Consider the following 22,543-nt stretch of genomic DNA (forward strand, 5'->3'; position numbering starts at 1 on the left):
TTCCTGCCTTCTGTAACCTCTCCCCCTGCTAGTGAGCACAAATCAGCTCTTGGAGCACAAGAGTGAAGTGTCTCCTCCTGCAGTGAGCTTTCTGTGAGGGGAGGGTGGCTCCACACAGTGAGAAACCTCTCACACCTTATGTGTTAGCATGAAAGACAGGACAGGACTGCTGGTTTTCCTTTTATCCTGGCTGTATTGCCATGGAACTGGTGCACTCAGGAGCTGCTCCTGGTTGCAGTGACGAGCTGGTTGGGCTCCACAAGTTTTGACTCTGAGCTGGGAATGGGCTGTGGGTTTGTCCCGAGAGCCAAGCTGGAAAATCTCTTTTATTTGAGTTTCTTCTTGCGGCTGTGTGACACAGGCACTTGTAAATAGTGGTTTTCCTCCTTTTTGGTTTCCAAGGGTATTACCTCTCAAACATTAAGTCATAGAGTCAAAGAATGGTTTGGGTTGGAAAGAACCTTAAGGATCATCCTGCCATGTGCAGAGACACCTTCCACTAGACCAGGTTGCTCGAGGCCTTATCCAACCTGGACTTGAACACTTCCAGGGTTTGGGCATCCACAACCTCCCTGGGCAAACTTGGTCCAGTATCTTACCACCCTCACAGTAAAGAATTTCCTCCTAATATCTGACCCAAATTTCCCTTCTTTCATTTTGTGCCCATTACTCCTTCTCTTGTCACTACAGTTCCTGACAAAGGGTCCCTCTCCTTGTAGGCCCCTCAGACACTGGAAGGTTTCTGTGAGTTGTCCACAGAACCTTCTCCAGGCTGAACAGCCCCAAGTCTCTCAGCCTGTCTCCAGGTCTCTTATCAACTTCATGACCTCCTGGACTTGCTCCAGCAGCTCCATGTCCTTATCTTGGGGCATCAGAACTGGTTGCAGCACTCCTGGTGGGGTCTCACTAGAGCAGAGGGGCAGAATCCCCTCCCTGACCTGCTGGCCTCTCAGCTTTGGATGCAGCCCAGGGTTTGCTTGGGTTTTGGAGAGTGAAGTCAAACTAAGGTGTAAGGAGCAAGGGGAATCAATGGTCTTTGCAAGGAATATTTGTGTCTGTTCTTGGATCTGCTTTACGCTACATCTCTGAAGTCCAGCAGTGTCACTGAATGCAGCAAAAATAGCCTGATGCTCATTTAAAAGGCATTTTGTATTCACCCTAATAATGCTGATCACGATGTGCTAATTGGCTGTTAATTGATATGATAAATACTATTATTACGAGATTCATTCTAATTCATCATTAATTAATTTACTGTTGCTTTTGAGTGTTATTTATTCATGGCAGTAGGTAGGAATAGGGAGAAAATGCTTCACTAACACACTCCAGCAAAACTACGAATAATTGAGATTTGTCTCCCAGGAATGCTACCATTTTCATAATTAGAATAGTCAGAAAAGCAAGCTTGTTAGAGAGATGATTGGCCTGCCTAGATAAGTATTGCAGTAAATTAAGTTTAGTGTGTATTGCAAGTGCAGTATAGTGGAATCTGATAATTAATCGGTCATTTGCAAATCATAAAAATGGTTTCAGTAATGACTGGATACTGACTGCAAGATAGAACAAATTTTTTGTTTGAAATATGGTAGGCTGCTTCAAACCAAATGCTGTCTGCTTTTGCTAGCAATCGAGAGAATATGAGCGTGCTGCTGCTGCACACACATGTACACGGGCCCTGCAGGTTGATTTAGAACAGTTCTGTGTTATCCCAACTGCTTTTGCAGGTTTTGTGATACAAAAAATTGCTGTCCTTGTTCTCAAGGTTTTTATATTTCTTCATTTACAATGAATTCTGCACAGAATGAATTCTGTGAAAAAGACATATTCACCAAATTTTCTTGTTCAGGGTGTCTTTCTGCATTTGTGTAATGGGTGGTGTCTGCCCCAATGGGTTCTTGAGTGAGTCTTGGAAGTGCTGCATGCAGCAAAAATGTTATGTAGCTGTAACAGGAGGATAACAAAACCGGGATGGAAATGTTTTCCTTTAAATTCCAAACCAGAGAAGTATCTTCTGGGTTTTTTTCCCCTTGGAGTAAAATAGAAAAAATATCATCTTCTTATGATCCAGCTGTAAATATGAAAGTTTTATTTGTGTCCTCTATCTTTCTACCTTTTTTCTTTCATGCCCTTTACTTTTCTGTTCATGAACAGCAGAGCTGAACCTACATGTATAATTACAGTGAGTTTCCCTTTTTACATAAATTCTGCAGGGATGCAGAGCTGCTCATCACCTCACAATCCCACTTAGAGAAACTTCAGTGATCTCATGAAGGGAATTTCCATCTGTAAGGCAGTGACTCTCCTCCTCTGACTTCCTTACATTTATGCTGTCACCCTCTGAAATGATTAAAGAAGACTCAAAATGCCCACATCAGCAGCTCCTTTGTTCCAATCCAAGGCTTCTTCTCAGCATGGAAAGAACATTACTGAAATCTGTCTCTTTAATGTTAAATGCAGTAGCCACTGAGTGCTTCTAAATTATGTCTCACTGCTTCCCTCCTGCCTTGCATTGATTTTTTTGCTTATGGGTTACTTGATCATATGAAGTTACAGAGGATCATAAATTGTTCCTGTAATTTTTGATAGAGTCTGAGACTGAAAAGTTGTAAAACAGGGTTGTTGAGATAAAACATTACTACAAAAAAAATTGAATATCCTCTCTTCAATAGCAGTGTGATTTCTGAAATTTTTTCAAAGTGCTCAATGCTAACTCAGAGATAAAAAGTACAGATAATGGCAGTTTTAAGGAAATCTACAGAACATAACTAGCAATACTTCATTCTGTAAATCATAACCATCCCTCTCTAATCCCCATGCCTGGGGACAGTTGTGCAGAAGATCATCTCAACTGATTTTGCTTCTCCTGCTTTGCTAAGGAAGTTAAAACCCACTAGGAAAAGCCACACCTATGACCAGTCATGATAATTATCTTCTTCAGGAGCTTGGTTTGCTTTGCTAGAGCCCCTCACTGACCTGGGCAGTGGATGTGCTGGGCTCAATGGGCACACAAGGTGCTGATTCCACTTTGTGTTAGATATCTTATTTACCAGAGGAATCTTCTGCATAGTGAACAGACCAGAGACCAGTAAACTTTTTATATATACATAATTGTAACAATTAAAAAACCCCCATATGTATGTATGCATGTATGTATGTATGTATGTATGTAATCAGTGCTCACCTGAAATCTTTTCTGTCACTGAAAATCTTCCCAAAGACCACCATGGAAACAAATGAATCATTTCTTAGACTGGAAGTGAAAATTGGCTTCCCAAAATTGGAACTAATGTTGCTAAAGAAAGTTTTCTAGGTTCTGGCATAGAAAAAATTGTCTTTTCATGTAAGAGCGATCAACACACTCTGTGCTTCAGACGTTACCTCTCCTGTGCGAGGTGCCCTCACTGGATGGTGCTGCAGCAAGACAGACCATCCCCATCTCGAGATGCCCTTGCTGTGATGGACCACTGGGGCTTAGCTCCAGAGAGAGCTCTGGCTCAGGCCAGGGCAATGTTTCTGTTATCAAACCCTCAGACAAAGGCTTCTCATCAGGTCCTGATGGCTCACTGATAAGGTGCTCAATGACATTTTCTGTGGTTTTTATATAACCCTCCAACTACTTCTATTATTAGGTCTGATAAATGTTTGTGTCCTAAATGAAAACATTGTATTTATTTGTTTATTTTTGGTCTTGCCACCATTTGAACAAGGCAAATCTGTTTCTTCTCTAATCAAACTGGAAAACATTTTCAGATGAAAGCCAAGCCTGGAAATTTTCAACCTGCTGTGTTGTTGAGTTGTGAGCAATTGAAAAGGAGTTGATAGTGGAAATCTGAGTTCAGCAGCTACCACACATCTGGCTGTTTCAGAAATGGTCCCACCGAAGGGAATGGGGCTGCTCCTAGGAGTTTAAGTAGGGACTACAGAGCTCTGCCTCTTTGGAGTGATTTTGGCTCATACTCCTGCTATAGTGACAGGGCTTCTGATTGCATTAATGGATGTAATAGCAGTAAATACTCTGCTGAGCTACACAGCAATAACTCCATTAATGTCCTCTATCCACTGATTCATGGGTCAGGGCACAGTGTACACACACAGCTGTGCTCAGATGAAGACAGCAGCATCCAGGTATCTGTGTGCAGAGGAAATCTGTTGGACAGCCAAGACAATACCAAACTGAGAGCACAAGGTGATGGATTGAGTTACAAAATGTAAGATGGCTCACAAAATAGATTGAAAGATTGCTTTGTGCTGCTGGGGAAGTGTGATCCCATTAATTAACAGTAGAGCTAAGAGATCAGCAGGCTGGCTTTGAGTTATATTGGAGGATGATTGAATATAATGTGGCATCACAACAAATGTGAAAATGATTGCACTGTCTTCGTTATTCTGGAATTTAGTAATACTGCAACAGCTGAAGATTAAACTCTTAATTATGAGTACTGATTTCTCTGGGCACAGAAAATGCAAGTTAAAATTGCACTAGAGCTGAGGTTCTCCTGATATCTTCAAAAACAGGTACAGGTTTTCCTGCTAACACATTGATGTCAGGCTTTGAGCAGGAAGGAAAAGGGGAGCTTTCACTCTTCTCAGTAAGTTTGTGAAAGACTTTTGGTGGCAGAGTAAAGTGCTGTGGTTTGTTTTCAGTGGAGGGTAGCACAATAAGTGCTCTTTGGTACAAGGGCTGGAAGATGTTTGTTTGAGCTGGGTGTGCACTTCCCCATCTGCTGAGGTTCCAGTTTCTCTGGAGCAAGGCAACATGAGAAGTTGCTCTTCTGTCCTCTGTTCCCATTGTGTAATGAAACAGCAAACTTTGAGGAAGCTTAAGACAAGTCCTGCTTCAAGGCCAGGGCTGTTTCACCTGTGCCAAATGGCCATAAAGAGGATGTTCCATTCACTCTCCCCACTGACTCACATGTGCAAAGCAATTTTGAGGGGAGAGCTGTGCTCCCAAGATGGAACTATAACAATCATATTCTTCATGGGTTTTGTTTTATATTAACATTATGGGGCTTTTATTATGGTTTATAAAGTACTGATGTTTTTTGTTTTACTTTGTATTGACATTGTGGGCTTTTTATTAAGGTTTGTAAAACCCTGATCTGTGTAAAATATCCCAGAAAAAGGGAATTCCCTAAGCATGTAGGAAACTTCATTCAACGGGCAATACCCACACTCAGAGAAGCTTTCTAGGTGAGATGGAGTGCACCTCCAGTCCACTGAGACTGCCACAAGTGACCTGTGCAAGTGGAGATGGGAATTCTCTTGTGTGGGCTTGACTCATTTTTCTTGGAAAGGCAGATGATGGAATGTTGAGAGGTGACAAGTGCAGTGAAGGCTGGGAATTGGGAGTGCTGCAGAGGAAAGAAGCTATCCATGAATCCTCTGTACCTGCTGGGTGAGAAGAAGGTGATGTTGGCAGCTGCTTTTTGCAGGACTGAAGTGGCTGAGGGTGGAGGCCACTGGAATCAGCACCTGGATTGAGCTTCAGTGCATGGGCAGAATGCAGTGCAGTGATGTACTGAAAGAGCTGTCAAATCCAAGTGCTTCCTTAAAATCCTTGTAGACTTTTATCAGTAGTGAATGGTAGGATGTTAAGTGAAGTCATCTGATGTGTTTCCTGTGTATCCTGTCCCAACAGCCTGAGGAGGATGTGCTCCTACCTGAGGCAGCTCATTAATATGCAGGCACTGACATGATGTGCTAGGCTTTGGTCTGCACGAATTTTATACAAATGGAGAGGCTGCAGCTATTCAGGTCTTGACATTGCTCATAGAGATCTGAAATCCTACTGTATTTTTCAGTAAGCAGATCCTCAACTGAATGTTTCCTGCCAGTTTCATCTTCTTTTTTGCAACCCAGGCTGGTTCTGTATCAGTGAAGTAGTCTGCAAAACAGAGGGTGCTAAACAGCCATGAGCTAAAACCAGGGAAGTGACAGTATACAGCAAAGTAGCAGATAGTCTGGCAGATGGAAAAAGTGTAACTGTCTTCCTTTTTGAAACTCCAGGCAGCCATGAATAGGATTATATTTAAAAAGTCATAATAATATGCAGGTGGTAAAAGCAAGTGTAAAAATCCTAAACCTAAAAGAGAAAGCAGGAACTAGCACATGAAGGAAAAAAAAAAGAAAAAAAGGTTAGAGAAAGAAAACAGAAGAGAACAAAATAAGCCACTGCAGGAATTTATTAGAGAAAACTGATGCAGTGAGGTGGCACTTCAGGTGAAAATTTGAGAGGATTTTGTTCTCAGTAATTGCTAGATAAATGATAGTGTAGGTATTGACAGCAAGTTAGATTAAAATAAAAGACCCACAATATGACTATTTTAAATTCCCCTCACCTTCTCCATATCATTGCAGAAAGCCACTGATTTAGGAAGAGAGGTATCCAAAAATGTAATGAAAACCACTAAAAATATTTGAGTTCATTGACGAGACATCATCAGCTTGAAATGAAAGCAGTTTAAAAGAAAAATGGCTTGTTTTTGCAATTGCCCTTCATTCCCCTGTCAGTTCTCTTTGCAAGCACATTTTCTTTCTCTCACAGTCCCTTTTTGTCCCTTCCCTCTGCAGAAACCCTGAGCACGTGCATGGCAAAGCTCATCAGCTGCACAGGAGAAACAGTTAGAACTGGGCATAGGCTAATGGCCATAATAAACAAACTAAATTATAGAAGAAATTAGATTTCAGCTTTCTTTCTAATGTTTCAATATTCATCTGAGTCCTAGTGAACCATTGGTGGAGGGTTTTTAAAGAAATGCCACTTAAGTTGTTTGTGTCCCGTGTGAAGTTAAGAGTGTCTTATGAGGCTAGAAATTTCCTAATGTCTGCTCTGACTACAGCAGGGGCAATAAAGTTGCATTAATTTATGATCAGTACTGCTGCAAAGAGATGTTCCTTGAGGGGCTGTGGATCAGGAGGGTGTGCTCCATGGGGCAGGGAGCCTCTGGCACTTTGTAAGCTCTTGGGTGTTGGGATCTGGTGTGTTCCTGGACAGGGAACTGCCTTTTAGCCCTTTACACAGTCCAGCAAAGAGCCATGTGCAGGGCACAAGGGCCACCTCTGACAGCTTTCCTGCAGCTCCAGGGTGAGGAAAACACACTCTGACTTAGGGAAGTGTGCTAGGGAAGCACTGCTGAGGAGAAACTTGAAGAGAGAGTTGTGGGAGATGCTGAAACCATTCCCTCCTGGGATGTGCTGCTGCCATTGCAGCAGGAGCTCTCTCTCGTGGCTGTCCAAAAGGAGTGTTTCAGTTACTCAAGGGTGTTTCAGTACAATTAAGGTCTTTTTTTCTGTGTCCAGCCTTTATTTTGTAATTATTACATTTGGGAAAAAAGAAAGCTTTTGGTACCATTTACTTTTATCAACATATGTTTCCAGTTTCAACAACCTGGGAAAAGTGTCTTCCCTCTCTTTTACTCTCACTTCACACTTGGCAAATGTCTTTTCGTGCTCCTTATATCAAATCAAACAGACATGAGCATGTTTTTTTAATAACCATAGGAGATGTCATGGAAGGTGCAGTGGGCTTTGTGGCTGCACTCAGACTGTCAGATAACTGAGCCCAGGAACAGCCTCAAATTTGTCCTACAACCTTAATCAAGTGTCTCCACTGTCTGCAGAGTCTGAGGTGGTGGGGATGTGGAGGTGGGAGGAGAAAGGGGCATCACAAAAGGCACAAACTGCAGAAACTGGTAACAGCTCAGATCTTAGGAATTTGAAAATTGTACCTCTGGCAGGAGGACACACATCAAGTAGCTTTTAATCTATTCCTTTCATTTAAAAAAAGAATTAAGTTAACATTTGCAAGAAGAAAATTTGGGCAGTAGGAACTTTTTTAGCTTAGAGGTACTTTCTTTGTCTGCTAATATTCAAAATTTCAGTTTCTTTCTAAATCATTTTTGTTGAGAAAGGACCATGCAAGGTCAGAGCACTGAAGAATGGTGTTGTTTCTGTGAAGAATGAATGTCAGATTTTGGATAAAATTATGTTTTTCTTACATTGTGTTCTGGTTTTTGAATTGCAGAGTGGGTACACAAACCAAAACCAAAGCACTTTTAATTTCTTATTAGAAATGTCCCTCCAGCTCTTCAGTTTATCAGCACATCCTGTCTGAACCTCACACTGTGGTGTTTGCTTTAGAAAAGGAAGACCAGAAATTACTTGTTAAAATAAAAATAAACAGGAATTTTGAATAGTATTGGAAGAGCCTCACTCCTCCAAGAAGAAGTGAAGATATGCAGGTTGCATTTAAATGTTCCAGGGCACATCTGCTCTTACAAATAAATGCTATCAGTCAATAATCCCAGGCAGCTGTTCAGTAGCAGAGTCCCAGCAGCTTCTCAGCAGAGCTGTGCTGATGGAGCTGCTCATGGGGCAGAGCAGGGGGTTTCCTTCCGAGGGACATCAGCCTTGCCATCGTTACATTTGGACACCAGTTACAAGCTTGGAGGTGATTGCTGTGAAGGTCCAAATGTTTGTGCTCAGGTGGAGTTCAGTACAACTCATAAACATCTGGGTACTTGTCCATGCATGTGCAGCCTTGTTCAGGATGAGGCCCAGGGGCATGGGCTGCTTCCCACGGGGTCATGGCCCTGTGTGGGGACAAAGGAGAGGGACAAAGTGGATGTGGCACAGGCTGGCACCCCTTCTGAGCTCTCAGCCTGCCCTACAAAGGGCCTTTGAAGAAAGAGCTGAGGTGGAATGTGTACTGCTCTCTGCACCCCTGTCCTGTGGATACACTCAGAGATGTCCTGTGTTTTGTTTTTGAACAGGAAAAGCCAACAACAATGTACAGTGGGATGAGGACTCCGTAGAATACATGCCAGCCAACCCAGTCAGGATCGCATTTGTCTTGGTTGTTCATGGCAGAGCTTCCCGGCAGCTCCAGCGCATGTTTAAGGCTATTTACCATAAAGACCATTTTTATTACATTCATGTTGACAAGGTAATATATCACTGGTTATAAATTGCCTGTCTCACCATCTGTCAGTCTACCCATCCTTGTCATCCTCTTCATCTTCCCTTTACCTCTGCTGCATAAAGTGCACGTCACTTTTTGTCTCTCCATCTGTTACACGTTTGGAGCTCCTTTTTTTTTTTTCTTAAATTTTCTTTCTTGTTATCTTCTTTATGTAACAGCCTTCATTTCCCCTTCTATGTCGATGAGTATCTCCCCTTGTCTGTCTGTTGTACATTCAGTTAGCAGTAACTGATAAGTTGATGCAGAGTGAGGTGGTGGCCTGCTTGATGGAGAGCTGACCTGAGGTGCCTTGGGCGAGTGACACGCTGCAAAAGGGAAGCGGTAGCAGTCACCTCCTTTACAAAAGCCCTTTGGGATCTGTGATGACAAATGGTGAATAAAGCTAATCACACTGGTTAGTGATGACTGTAGTTGTAATAAAAAATATTAACCAGGGTTCTCTGTATATTTAGCAAAAGAGGACTGTGTGCCATAGTAAGTGAGGGCAAAGCAATGGCAGCACTCAGTGAGTTGAGATGTAGGGTAGGCCTTTAGTGGATTCAGGGAGAGACAGTTTTGGACAGAATAACTTGAATGTATTACTCTTTTCTCCTGCAAAGCGATCCAATTACCTGCACCGGCAAGTGCTGCAGTTTGCCAGCCAGTACCCAAATGTGAGAGTCACCTCCTGGAGAATGGCCACTATCTGGGGAGGAGCAAGTCTTCTGACCACCTACCTGCAGACCATGAAGGACTTAATGGAGATGAGTGACTGGCCCTGGGATTTCTTCATTAACCTCAGTGCTGCTGACTACCCAATCAGGTACAATGAGTACTTTAACAATGTACATGTTTTGTTCCTAAAGGAAGTATGGAGATAAGCAATGACGTGTCTGTGCTGTGCTGCAAGAAGCAGAGGAGCAGTTTCTTCTGTTTTAAACTCCTGTAGGTGAGCTGGTGTCTGACTTTAGCCAAAGATTCAATCACCTGCTGTACCCTGTGTGTCTTCCATTTGCCTGGGGGGGACTTCCACTGAGAGGCTGCTCCAGTTAGTCATTATTTCCAGCAAAAGGGATACCTGCAGGAGAGCTCGAGGAAAGTAGCCAGAAGTGCTGGAGCTCAGCAAATGAAACCCAGGCATGGAGAGATTCCTCCCTCCCAGGGCTCTGATTAACATTGTGATTTGATGTCTCAGCAAGTGTTGAAGGTATGAATAGATTCAGGTACTCCTCTCCCTTTTTTTAGTACTTTTTCTGTGGAGGATAATGGTTGTAGAAGTGACAAATAAGTTGCTAGGAGTCAGTTATATCTTCAGCACCAACCATTGCCTGAATATCTTTATTCAGATGGCATCAGGCTAAGAATTTCACATACATCGCATGATAAGGCTTGTGATTTTAAGTGAAATTATATTCTTTCTGGATTTACATCACCCAGGCCTCAGAGCTGCATTCAGTAAGTTTGCTACATTGTTCAAAAGTTGTCTATAAAAAAAGCCCCACCCAAACAAACAAAGAAAAAAACCCCACCACTACTACAACAGAAAAGACACCCAAAAATCCCCAAGTGTCCTGAAACTGTTTTTAGGTTTAGGTTGTAAGAATTATTAAGAAGAAGGAAACACAAAAGTCTCCTTGTGGCTTCTGTTTCCCTCTATGCTGAAATGAGTTAATGAAAGGGGAAGTGACTTTCTTGAGCGATTTCCTGATGAGTGATGATACAACATGTTTTTAATACTTTTGGAAGAGAAATCTGCCTCCACTGGTCAGGCTTCCCCAGGATCTCTCTCAAAGCTTGAATCCCTTCCTGAAGATGTTCCTTGGACAGAAATTGCCATTGAAGTGAACAATGACAAAACCCCTGAGCCTATGCCTTAGGAAGGATTTTGTGAGGACTGACAAAAACACAAAAGGCTCTGTTGCTGGTGCCCATTTCCAAGCACTCTCAGTGAAATGCAGCACATTTTGGGGAGAAAGATTTGAGCACAAGGGTTACCAAGACTGCCTTGATATTAGAAGATGGGGATTTGAATTAAGAAATCACAGTATTTAAACACTTTTGATGTGCAACAGGAAGAGAACTAACAATTTTGACATATCAAACTTGCTTATAAGGGAGAGTATGTAGTTTTCTGTATATCTCTTTGGAAAAGCTGGCTTGTTATTCCCTATTATTCACTTTCCTGGTGAGGAATGCTGTATTGATGCTAAAAAGTGGAGTGATGCAAGACCATAAAGGAAGAAGTCGGTGATGGCACTGTGAATCAAACAGGATAAATTGTAGGAGAGTGTTTGCTGAAGGTCTGGTATGGTTGTACACTGGTGCCAGAAGGTGTGTCCAGTTACCCAGAGGTGTTGTGTCCACCCTAACCACCCTGTAATGCTGAGGCCATGACCTGGGGCAGGCTGAACTGTTCCCAGTTCCCTGTGGAACAAGTCAAACAACAGGGCCAGATGGGGTCAGTGGCTTCCAGACGTGGCCACCAGCAGCCAGCAGGGCAGGCTGCAGCTGGTTCAGTGTTGATGGAGCCTTTGCAATAATGCCATGCTGTCTTGCAGTCATTCCAGCTCTGCTGGAGAAATTCCAGGCACTTGTTTCTTCAGAGGGGCAGTTCTTGGAGGTGTTCTTCCCCCTTGCAGTGGCTCTCAGACTCCGTGCAGGTCTCTCAGTGGCTGCCAGCGCCCGGGCAGGGTCGGACGTGCTCGCTTCCCTTCCTGCCACAGCACTGCTATCAGAACTGAAGGGAACGTGCTTCCCCTTCACACCATGATGCACTTCAACAAAAAATAACACACTTTTTTCAGTGCTCCAGCTTCAGTGACAGTGACTTACAAGTAACGTTAAGTATTTCTTTAAATATGGAATATCACAGCTATGAACTGTGGAAAAACTTATCTCATAATATATATATATATATATATATATGAGTCCATTTCATTTTCATTGTGGAGGTGCTATAAATCATTATTATTTATAATCTTTAGGGGAAAGCATTACCTCCCTGCATAATCCAGAGAGAGCTAACTGTTTTTCCAGGAAATAATAAATAGGGTGTTTGAGGGGTTCTTTTTTTTCTTTCAGACCCCATGCCATGATTTGTCAGATAATGGGCTAGGGGCACTTTACACTTCTCTCTGGTTAGTCATGTTGCAGTGGGTTTTGCTAGGTTTCCCTGCATGAGAACATATGAATTTTGTGGATTAATAGTTTTTATCCAGAGCTGCTTCATATTAAGCTTTCACTTCCCATCTGCCATTCCATCTGTAATACTGGAACCTTTACTACTTCTCTTCTGATAATAAAAGCTAATCCAGCCTTCTAAGTCAAAAAAACCATACTCAATATGTGGGGTTAATACAATATTATGGAGCCTAAATCTGTCCAGGGAGTAGTCTGGTATGTTCACAGACTACAGTAGAATTGCCAGGAGCCTTTCATCCTTCAGAAGAGATGTCCAGAAGCAGATGTTAAGCATCATAAAATATAAAGGCAGGAGAGAAAAATATTAGAACTATTCATTTTGTGAGGGAAACAATTAAAAATGTGTAAAATAAAACATATGCAAGCCAGAAAAATACAGATACCCTTATTATTCCTCCTTATGCCTGAATGTTTTGTTTGTGGAGTCTGTAGGTCCAGCAGTAGCACAGAGGAGGTCCTAATCCATGTGCTTCTCCTTCTTACTGCAGTCCAATCCACTGGCAAACACTCTGGACATGAAGGTGCCTCCAACAAAAGTGTTTCCCTTTAATCATGAAGCAATATATTATTTACTGGCTTAAGTGAAAAGATGTGGTGTGTTATCCAACTTTGACTTCATTCAGCTCTGTTAAACATTCTCAGCAGGAAAAGGAGGGATGAAATGGCTAAAGACAAACCTTCACAAGCAGCTCAGAGGTGGGAGGTTGTGTGACTGTCCTTCCTTTGGCTTGGGCTTGTGAATAAAAAAGGAACACATGCCTGCAAGGTTCTCAAGAAATTATCTCTCACAGTCATTGCATTCATAAAGAAATGAAAGAAAACAGCACCTTCCTTTTCCTTAACTTTTTTAATTTTAGTGGTATTTTTTCACAATTTAAAGTCTTTTCTTTTGAGATCCTCTTTCAAAACCTTGTGGGAAAGCTATTGATGTCTTGAGCCTCTTATTTTACATGGTTATCTATTTGCATTATTTATTGGCTCTGACAAACAGCATAAAGTAATCAACCTTATGTTCAGGGACTGAAATTTCACTCCCAACAAGGTGAACTACAGTAGAGCATCTCTTCATGCTGAATGTTTAATGTGCATTGCAGAAGTCCTTGGATAATGTGGCAGGTGAAGTGTTGCACCACTTAAATTAAAGAAGTTTAATGAGATCATTTAACAGTGAATGTCATGTCAGTGCTTACCTGGCCACAAAGCTTGTATAAAGAATAAACATAATGAAACATTTGAACTATTTATAATTTACAGTAAATCACTGAGCCTCAATCACCAAAGGGATCACCAAATCTAATTGCCAGCTAATGCTTGGTCTTTAATAAAGGTCAAGCAAAATTATTAGCAGAAGCTTGGGGAGTGCTTCAGAATAGTAAGAAAATAAAGTGTCTTATTGATGGAGCCAGGAATGCAGATACAGCTACGTTTTCCATTATGGGCAATCAGGTATAATAAAGGAACTTACATGAAACCCAGTGAAACTACTTGTGTTTTGCTGCTTGACATTATTTTAGGATGAAGTTGTGTAGCCCTACTTTCTATAGAAGCCTGTGTTGTGAAGACTCAGTTAAATGAGAGATTCAGTAGAAGTTTTGGTCTGGCACTTGAATGGAAGGTTTATCACGATACAAACAGCAGCTGAGGGACTAAATGGGTGATCTGACTGGGCCTGGGCCTTTAAACAGTATGATACCAATATGGAGATTATCTTATCAACCAGAATAACACTCAGAAATTATGAAATTTGAGGTAGCAAATAACTATTGACTGACCTTGCTTCATTGTGTTGCCCTCTGTTGGTCAAGGTAACATCGGCTGATAAAAAACTGAAGTGATGACTTCTAAATGAGGTCCCTTGGCAAGACAGTATTTGCCAAGGGTGAAAAGGCCAGGGTGCAGGGAAGAGGAGTTCAGGTTTTCATTCTTGTAGTAGCTGAAAATAATTACAGCCAACAGATTTTAGAAAGAACTTTAACCTTTGGGAAAAGTGCTTCAGCACTTTTTCAAGTTATTTTCAGGTGCTAGAACTACCTGGGAGATCATTTCCTTGTTTCTGCCACTGTCTCAGTTTCATCCCCTGCAAAGCATGGGTGACTACCATTCTATAGAAACTACATCAGGGATGATTTCTGTTCTGTCAAATTCACCATGATCTGCCTTGATTTCACCTGTGACCAAATGATACCATCTCTGGAGCAGGTGACAGGGAGAAAAAAAGATAATACAGTTTGCATGGAGTGGGTACACCAGCTACTGGGAGCTACTCAGCTGCTCTTCAAAACATCTCAGCTTTTGCAATGTGCAGGCTGGAAACACAATATTGGAAATACCAGAAAAATCTCCTCTTAGGACTGAAACAAAGCACTTTCACACACAGCACTCTAGCTTTGGGAAAAATGTCTGAGACCCAGTCGTGCCCTCTTGATGGCTGTGAACTTAGAAATCCCAAAGCTAGCAGAGCTGATGAGAGCTGTGTGATGGCAAATAAGGCAAAGCCATGGGCTCAAAAGGCAGTTCCACTTTGTCTCACTTCTCATCAATTTGGCTTGACTTAATTTAACAATTCTATGTCTCGCTGAGATTCAGACTTCAGAGCTGTCCTCTAGAGATGTATCCTTCCTGGAGCTACATAAATTGATGCTGGACATGAAAGGCTGGATAAAGGAAAGCCTGACTTTCCAGAGCTGAATTTGACCTTACACCCCTTATGAAGTGTTGCACTGCTGATCTGAAAAGCAGGCCTTGCCACTAGAATAATGTACCAGGCACTAGGATGTGTTAATGTGCCCTTTGGAATGTTATCCTGGGCTGCAGCACTGCTCAATCTGCTCCCTACATCCAGAGGGGAGTGCAGCACAGGTAGCTTTGGCACTACAACATCTGTTAAGATGCCAGCACCTAAGGTTTTTATCTCAGGATTGTCACTGACATTGTGTGTGCTTTTGTTTGCTCAGAATATCTTTATCTGGCAAGCCAGGTGTCAATCCACTCTTAATGCTTCACAGGGAATCTTTTTTCCTGTCCAAAAGGAACTTTATCAGTGTTTTTCTTGAATCTGCATTCTCTGAGAATTTCAGATTTGCTTCTTTCTTTAATCCCTCAAATAACCTTTTCTCCTCTTCCTTCCTCACTTTGCCAGCACATTTGCTTGAGATTTGTATATATTTTGAAAGTTATCTTTTTGATTTACTATTCCACTTCTCTGTTTTACTGTTAAGCTATCAATGGTTGGCAAAGCAGTGTTTTTGTGCGTGGTCACAAATGGGTGGGGTAAAATGTGGAAATTATTGTGGCTTAAAACTTTTATTTACCTCTGATGTTAACATAATGTTTTCTTCAAGCTGGCAAACGTTAGTGATGGGAGGCCCACCCTTTCTCTGTGCAGCCACAGCAGCTGAGGTTATTCCTTCTGCCCTCCCCTCCTGGATTTAAGGATATAAAGCTGCTTTTGCTTTGGGGAACTGACATCTGCAGCTGGTAGTAACTCCTCTGGATATTCAGTAGCTCTGAGATGTGCTCCATAGCCTCAGACTGGCAACAGAAATAAATGCACCCCAAACAGGAATTGGCTATCCAGGTATCTTTACTGTGCATGCAGATGCATCAATAAGGCACAGTTTTAGAACAGGATTTTTACTCAAAGTGCTCTTGTACTTGGCAGCATCTTACCCTGTTGATTACAGTGCTGAACATGGAGCCCTTTATCTCTTCCCATGAGAGCTGAAGCATCTGAGCCAGTGTCTGGGCTCCTGGGGGGTTTTCCTGGCAGATGAGAGCCCCAGATGCCACACTTGCAGTTTGATGGGCACTGCAGCCTCTGAGCCCACGCTGGGCTGCCTGGCCCCTTCTCTTCTGGCCTGGCTCTGCTCACAGGGAGGTCCTCAAGCAAAGAGCCAAAGGGTTTTCATCTGTTTGCCATTTGCTTTCTGGCTGTACTAATTTTTTACTTATGACTGAGAAAGAAGTCTGTCTCCTAAAAAAGAGTTAAATATGAGTCTGCCCTGGATCCATCCACCATTCAGCCTGATCTATAAACAATAACAGCACAAATGTGATAATGTGCACCATCATTTCTTAGGCTACAGTTCCATCTTTTGTCAGGATGCTACAGTAATGCCTGGAACAGTGTTTTTGTGAGGGCAGCTGGTGTGTTGGGGCAGAAAAAGGCAATGAGCAGCATGAGGGATCTGGTCAGCTCTGTATTTCTCCTTCACAGCTCCAGGGATATTTACAAAACCTGTTTTTCACTTACAGCTTGTCTTTGTGGACAAATGGTGTGGGGTGACCAAGCCAAGAAAAGAGCCCTTAGTGCAGAATGGCTTTTGTACTTTGAAGCTGTGGTCAGGAAAGTTCCCCACTGCCTGCCCCACACTGGCAAGCCCTTCCCATGGTATTTAGCTGCTCACTGCATTCCTGGGCAAGTGGAGTTTGAGCTGTAGTGGGATGTGGATCGTCAGGGAAATCCCAGCTGTGACTTTCTCTCTTGTATACTCACCCACAGCTTTGCTCCCAGTGACATTTACTTTGGATTATGTCTGAGGTGGGTAACAGAAGCTACAGAGAAACAGGTCCTTGTGGTGTTTACCTGGGGTTTGTGAGCAGAAACTTCAATGTCTCTTCAACTCAGTTGAGTTTTGTTGGGTTTTTTTTTAGAAAGTTCAGTGAAATAATTACCAAGCTCCAAAAGCTAAAAGTACTTGAAAGAGGGAAACATTCCTATTACAGCATTGCATTTTGAATGTGCTCTCCCTTCGTGGTCCCGCTGAATTCTCTCAGGAAATTAAAAATCTGCTGAAATTGCCATTAAGACACTCTTTTGTTTAGATTTCAGGATGCCACTTACAATAAAACAGCTGCAAAATAATATCTGGTGGCAGTTCAAAGTGAAGATAACACAATATGTGTTGTTATACCTTTCCCAAGTCACTCTTAAATAGTTGTGAACCAAAAGGCCATTAAAGGGTGAGCCAGAATGTTGTTCTGATTCAGTCTTTCAGTGGTGATGTAGAAATAGGAAGGAGAGGGAGAGGTGAATAAATTATTTCCCTTGGAAATAGGGCTAGAAGCATAAGAGTTGAATGGTATTTGAGGTACTTGATGTTGAAGATTTTTCAGCTCACATCTCTGTAGACCAAGTGCAGGATCTGTGAGCCTGTGCAGTGCTGCAGAGCTTGGGTGGCTCACAGGAGAGTAGGGCACCTCTGTTGTGGTGTTCATCTTCAGGGTTGTGCTGCAGAATGTATCTCTTTTTCTAAAGCTTCTTTTTGTTTTTCTTTATAGTCTTGACTAGTGCTCGCTGGTCAAAACTTTCTATCTACAGATACTGAAGCTTCAGCCACATTTTCAGATTTCTGGCAGTACAGAAATCTCAGAGCTACATTTTGCTGTGCAGTCCCAGGTGGAATTAGGGACTAGCTGGCTTTTACAGCACCTTATTACAGTGGATTACTTCTTTTCTGCTCAACCTGCACAGAGCATTTGTGTGATACCTGTGAATCTGTGTATAACTAGCAGAGCTGAGTGCCACTGACTGTTTGTGATGGCCCATCTGTAGCTCCAGGCTGATGGGAGGGGGTGAGGCCCTCCGTGGTTCATTGTGGCACATTCCACTCTGCTGCACACACTTTAATTATATCCATCATTCAGCATTACTTGATGAACCAGCTGTAGGCACAAGCATCCCTAAGCTTTCATCAGGATAATTGCACTCCTTGCCACATTAGGAACTGGTTTGGGGCCAAGTGTTTTCCAAATGCAGAGTTGATCTTGGTTCAAAAGTTTGCTGCCCCGAAGTCACTTCTAGCAGGTAATCTTGCAACAATGCTTTCTTGGGACAGCTGAAGACTAAAAGGTCTGTAAATCCAAATTGTTTATTTATGTCACCTTATGGCTTTAATTGGGACAGCCTCAGATGTTTTGGCAGTGTTTCAGATCATTGTATTCATATGATGGGATGCACTGTGCCAGTCAGGTGTGAGGTAGCTTCCAGGTGATTTCCATGGCAAGGGCTTGCAGGGGCCATGGCTCTGCTTGCTCTGTGAGGGTCAGTGTCATTGCTGAACCTCTGTACAGCTGGTCTGTAGGCACTGAAGCTGTTCCCATGGGGCTCAGGTCATGTTGCAGGTGGCAGCTGCAGAACTACAGCTGAAGAATAAAACACCCTGATCTTTCTTCTCTGTGGGAAACTGGTACATGTGGTGTGTCACAAGATACCAGTGCTGGGTATCATCACAAAGTGCCTGGAGATCATTTGTGAACCATTGCAGCCCAGGAGGAGAGAGGCAGCCAGGAAATGGCTCCATGTCACAGCCTGTCCACTTGGCAGTGCCAGGAGATCACTGGTGCCAGACTGCCTCACTTCAGTTTACATGCCTTTCTGGAGTCTTTTCTTGAGTTGAAGTGAACCCCTGGTTCTCTTCTGATGGAATAAAACCATATTGGTTGCAGCTCATTGAGCACAGCAGTGAGCAGGGACATCAGCCTCCCACCCTGCCGGTTGTTTTCTCAGCAGTCCCATTTACATCACTTAGTGGATCTGTACCTGATGCAAACATCCTCTCTGCCACATTTGTACCTCATATCCCAGTTCTGCATTCTTCACTGACTTACTCCGAAACAGCCCCAACCAAGAGCAGGGCAAGTCATCAGCTGGCACAAATTCTCAAAATAAGATCATTGCTCAACCCAAATAAAGGTAACAAAATGTGACCTTTTGTTGTTAAAACCAATTAAGTTTCCTTCCATCAACTCTCAGTTCATTATCCCTTCACCCCCCAGGCCCTGTTCTTCCATCTTTTCAGGCTTGGTGCAGAATTAATGTTAAATCCCATTAGCCTGACCCCGTTTTCCCTGTTTTGCCTTCTGGTCCTTTGAATTGATGCACTCCGACAGGTTGATTCAGCAGCTCGGGGATCAAAGGGAGTGGCAGGCCCAGGAGAAGCTTCAGGAAGGGCCTGGTTTGGAATAATTCACTTTTTTTTTAAAGCAGTTTGTGAAAGTGCCTCAGCAGTGGGGTCTCACCGGGCAGGTGAAGAGCCTGGGCCGCATCCCTGGCACAGAGAGCACCACAGGGACCTTGTGCTGCTGGAGTGCCACCACTCTTCCCTTGGCATAAATCCAGTGAGGAGATTGATGCTGCTCACTGGATGAGTGTGTATTTTCTGGTGTTTTCCTTAGAAAGATGAGATGGGGAAACAAAGTCTCTTTACCCAGGTGTATCTTTCCCCCTGCATCAGAAGAGCTGCCTGCTCTCCGGCAATGTCACACAAAGCTGGCCGGTTTTTGTCCAGGATTACACAAATTAAACAGGGCAGATGCAGAAGTGCTGAGCTTTACAAGGTATAAGCTTTACAAGGTATTGCATTTACAAGGTATTGTGCCCTTTTAGAAGGAGATTTCCTGCTCCCTTTCCCAGCAAGAGGAGGGTGCTCTCAGCTCCCTGCCAAGTTCAGGGTGAGCACGTTGTTTCATTGCTGGCTGTGGCAGCAGGGACACTGTGTCTGAGCTCTGGGGAGAACACTGGATGGACCACTTGGGAGTGTGGCTGGAGTTCCTTCCCCTGCTGGGAACCAAGGGGTGCCTGCAGAGAGGGGCTGTGGCAGAGAGGCTTCAGCAGGGACAGAGCAGGGAGGCTCTTTCCAGAGTCCTGCATGAACTGTCCCTGGTGTCTGCAGGCGTGTGCTGGCTTTGAGAGTGTCCTGGGCAGGCTAGAATGGAATGGCTCTGGCTGTCTGGTGTGACAGATGGGTCAGGCTGGGGTGTTGGGTCACTGTCAGCACAGTCAGAGGGAGCAAGTTATGTTCCAGAAACTGAGAAATCACCAAAATTTAACATTAAAGCTGGGGAAGTGGCACCCTAAGAACTGCATCCAGAAAAGCAAAGATTTCTCACGAGTCTTAAGCTGCAAGGCTGTTGCAGCTGGTGGAGGAACACACAGCTCACAATGAAGGACCTTAAATCCGAGCTGGATGTGCTGAATAGATCCATCCCTGGCATGGAACTGGCCTGGGGGGACACCTGGGGACACCAGAGGATCTCTGCTGTGGCAGGACAGCAGGACAGCACCCCCAGACTGACAGACCCCACCAGGCAGAGCTCTGCTATAAGAAGCAGGGTGAAGGAGGTTTCTTTCTTCCCACTTACTTGGAAGAAACTGAACATTTTTAATTATAATTTCCCAACAATTATCAAACTATTTTTCAGCAACTAGCAAATTGTTTTTCGCATTGACTTGTACAAATAAAATTTTAAAGGCAAATACATGTACAAATAAAATTTCAGATGCACATGGGAATGTGTGAATTGGATGAAGTGAATGGTTGCTTTAAATCTGTGCTCACATTTAATTTTAATTTCTCTTTTTGCACAAAATTCTTGATAATTTAATTTTAGAGACAGTGAAAAAAACTGCTGAATATAAACCATGCAATGTAAAATATACACGGTATAAACAAACAAAAAGCTCCTATTCAGCCCAATATCTAGATTTTTTTTTCTTTTTATACAAAGTCTCACTAATTTGAGTAATGAACTTGATCATTTCTGAAGCTCACTCCACTTGCTTATTTAATCAGTGATTATTGTTTTCATCAAAATGGGATGTATCGTGTAGGCAGATGAGGTTCTACATGAATATGTAGCAGCAGACAAACACTGGAAGAACACAAAGCAGTGAGCATCATTCTGTACTAAATAAAATCCCAGGGCTTTTATAAAGCTAAAATTATATCATGTTTAGTTTTAATAATTAAATATCCTTGGGTATTAGCAGCTGGTTAGTCAAGTATTTCAGTACTCTCTTTTTTCAGATACGTTTCAGCAGATATTAAGCAGACTCAGATGTTTTTGTGAGATAGGATAATCCTGTCTAACTCCTTGTAGTGCTGCATCCTCACAAGTGATATTCTGGCATTCCCAGGACCATGACCTATCCAGAATTTGTGGCACTGAAATGTGGGAGTTCTCTGCACTGATCCCTGCATTGAGGCACTGATTAGAAATGGAACTTTTGTTATTACAGTAACAGCTAAAGGCAACTTTGTGAAAAGCAGATTTGTTGGCAAAAACTTTTCAGCAGCTTCAGAAGTCATGTAGTAATGCTGTGACACAATGGATGTGCCTTATGGAAAGAAATGGTTGCTTGGGGAATTTTTCCTTTGGGGATTTACCTACCATGAGACAAGGCAAGGAAGGACAGAGCACCTCTCAGAGTGAGAGGAGGACGGTGCTGATTCTCATCTGTTAACACATGGAGCAACACATCTCAACACTCTCTATACTGGGAAACACCACAAAACCTTTGTTATGATTGATTTCCCATAGCCTATTCCAGGAACACAGAGCTGGGTTTATGCTCTGGCTTACACAAGCATAAACTGAGTGCACTGCACTGATTCTGGAGCATTACAGATATGAAAACAGAATAAAGTCCTTTGCATAGTGCTTTATCAGTAGGAAAGGGGATAGAAAAAAGTTCTTTTTTCATTGATTAAAGGACTTGCAAGGGGGAACTTGTCTCACAATTGAAGGTACTAAATATATTTTAAGGAACAAAATGTGGATAATTTGTGTACTGCTTTCTTCAAAGATGCATTTTGGGCGGAAAGTGCATTTACCAATGTTTCTGTCACTCCATATGTTTTTTCTAGTGAAAGAAAGCCCTTATTGTCATGAAAGCTTTAAAACAGAAATATGCTGAAAGAGAGATTGTTTTTTTTTTCCTTACAGGATTAAAACTAAGTAAATAACCTCATTAAATTTAGACATTCTGGGCATGAATCCTCTTTAGCCACGTGTCTCAATGTAAATAGCAGTGTGGCTTGAGGCTGTGTGGGTAACCTCCTCAGGTGCACGGCTGCTTCCTGCTCACTGTCTATCAAAATGATCATTTATGTCAACACTCCACTTCCTTATTGATGGAAATCAGAAATGTGATAGACCTTTGACAGTGGGATATTAAAACAGATTTTCTGTGCCAAATTGTCAGCAGATAGCGTGTGTCCATTGGCTCCATGCTCTGCATTCACTCAGTCCTTACACTCTCAACAGAAAAAGGTTAAAAACATTCACATTTGGACTTGCTGATGCCATCCACCAAGCTGATGCATTTTTACCACAAAAATCACAATTCTTTCCATTTATCCTGAGCACAGCTACCTTGGAAATTTGCTGACTGAAGTGTCAATGGCAGCTATTAGTGGAAGGTGAGCTAAAGTGACTAAGGGGAACATTGGCCTCATTGTGCTTTGTGTGAACCCAGTTGCCCACATGTGACAAATTTCCCAGAAGTTCTTCCCAGTGTGGGCAGGCTCACCTGCCCCTGCCTGTGCTGCTGCTTCTCCTCCATTGTATCATTAATGTGGGAACAGTAATTCAGCTTGAACC

The 22,543-nt window shown here is 42.7% G+C and overlaps 1 protein-coding gene across 4 annotated transcripts in view; it reads left to right on the top strand.

The window, feature by feature from the left end:
- The window catches only part of XYLT1 (xylosyltransferase 1), a 176,826-nt gene that overhangs the window by 105,618 nt on the left and 48,665 nt on the right, over positions 1-22,543 (top strand). For all 4 annotated transcript variants that reach the window (XM_086854859.1, XM_086854857.1, XM_086854860.1 and 1 more), the window contains 2 exons: positions 8,772-8,944; positions 9,580-9,782. In XM_086854859.1, coding sequence (XP_086710985.1) covers positions 8,772-8,944; positions 9,580-9,782 — 376 coding nt within the window. The remainder of the gene's footprint in view (positions 1-8,771; positions 8,945-9,579; positions 9,783-22,543) is intronic.

This window comes from Cyanistes caeruleus, chromosome 17 (assembly GCF_971803275.1).
Source record: "Cyanistes caeruleus chromosome 17, bCyaCae1.hap1.1, whole genome shotgun sequence".
Classification (NCBI taxonomy): domain Eukaryota; kingdom Metazoa; phylum Chordata; class Aves; order Passeriformes; family Paridae; genus Cyanistes; species Cyanistes caeruleus.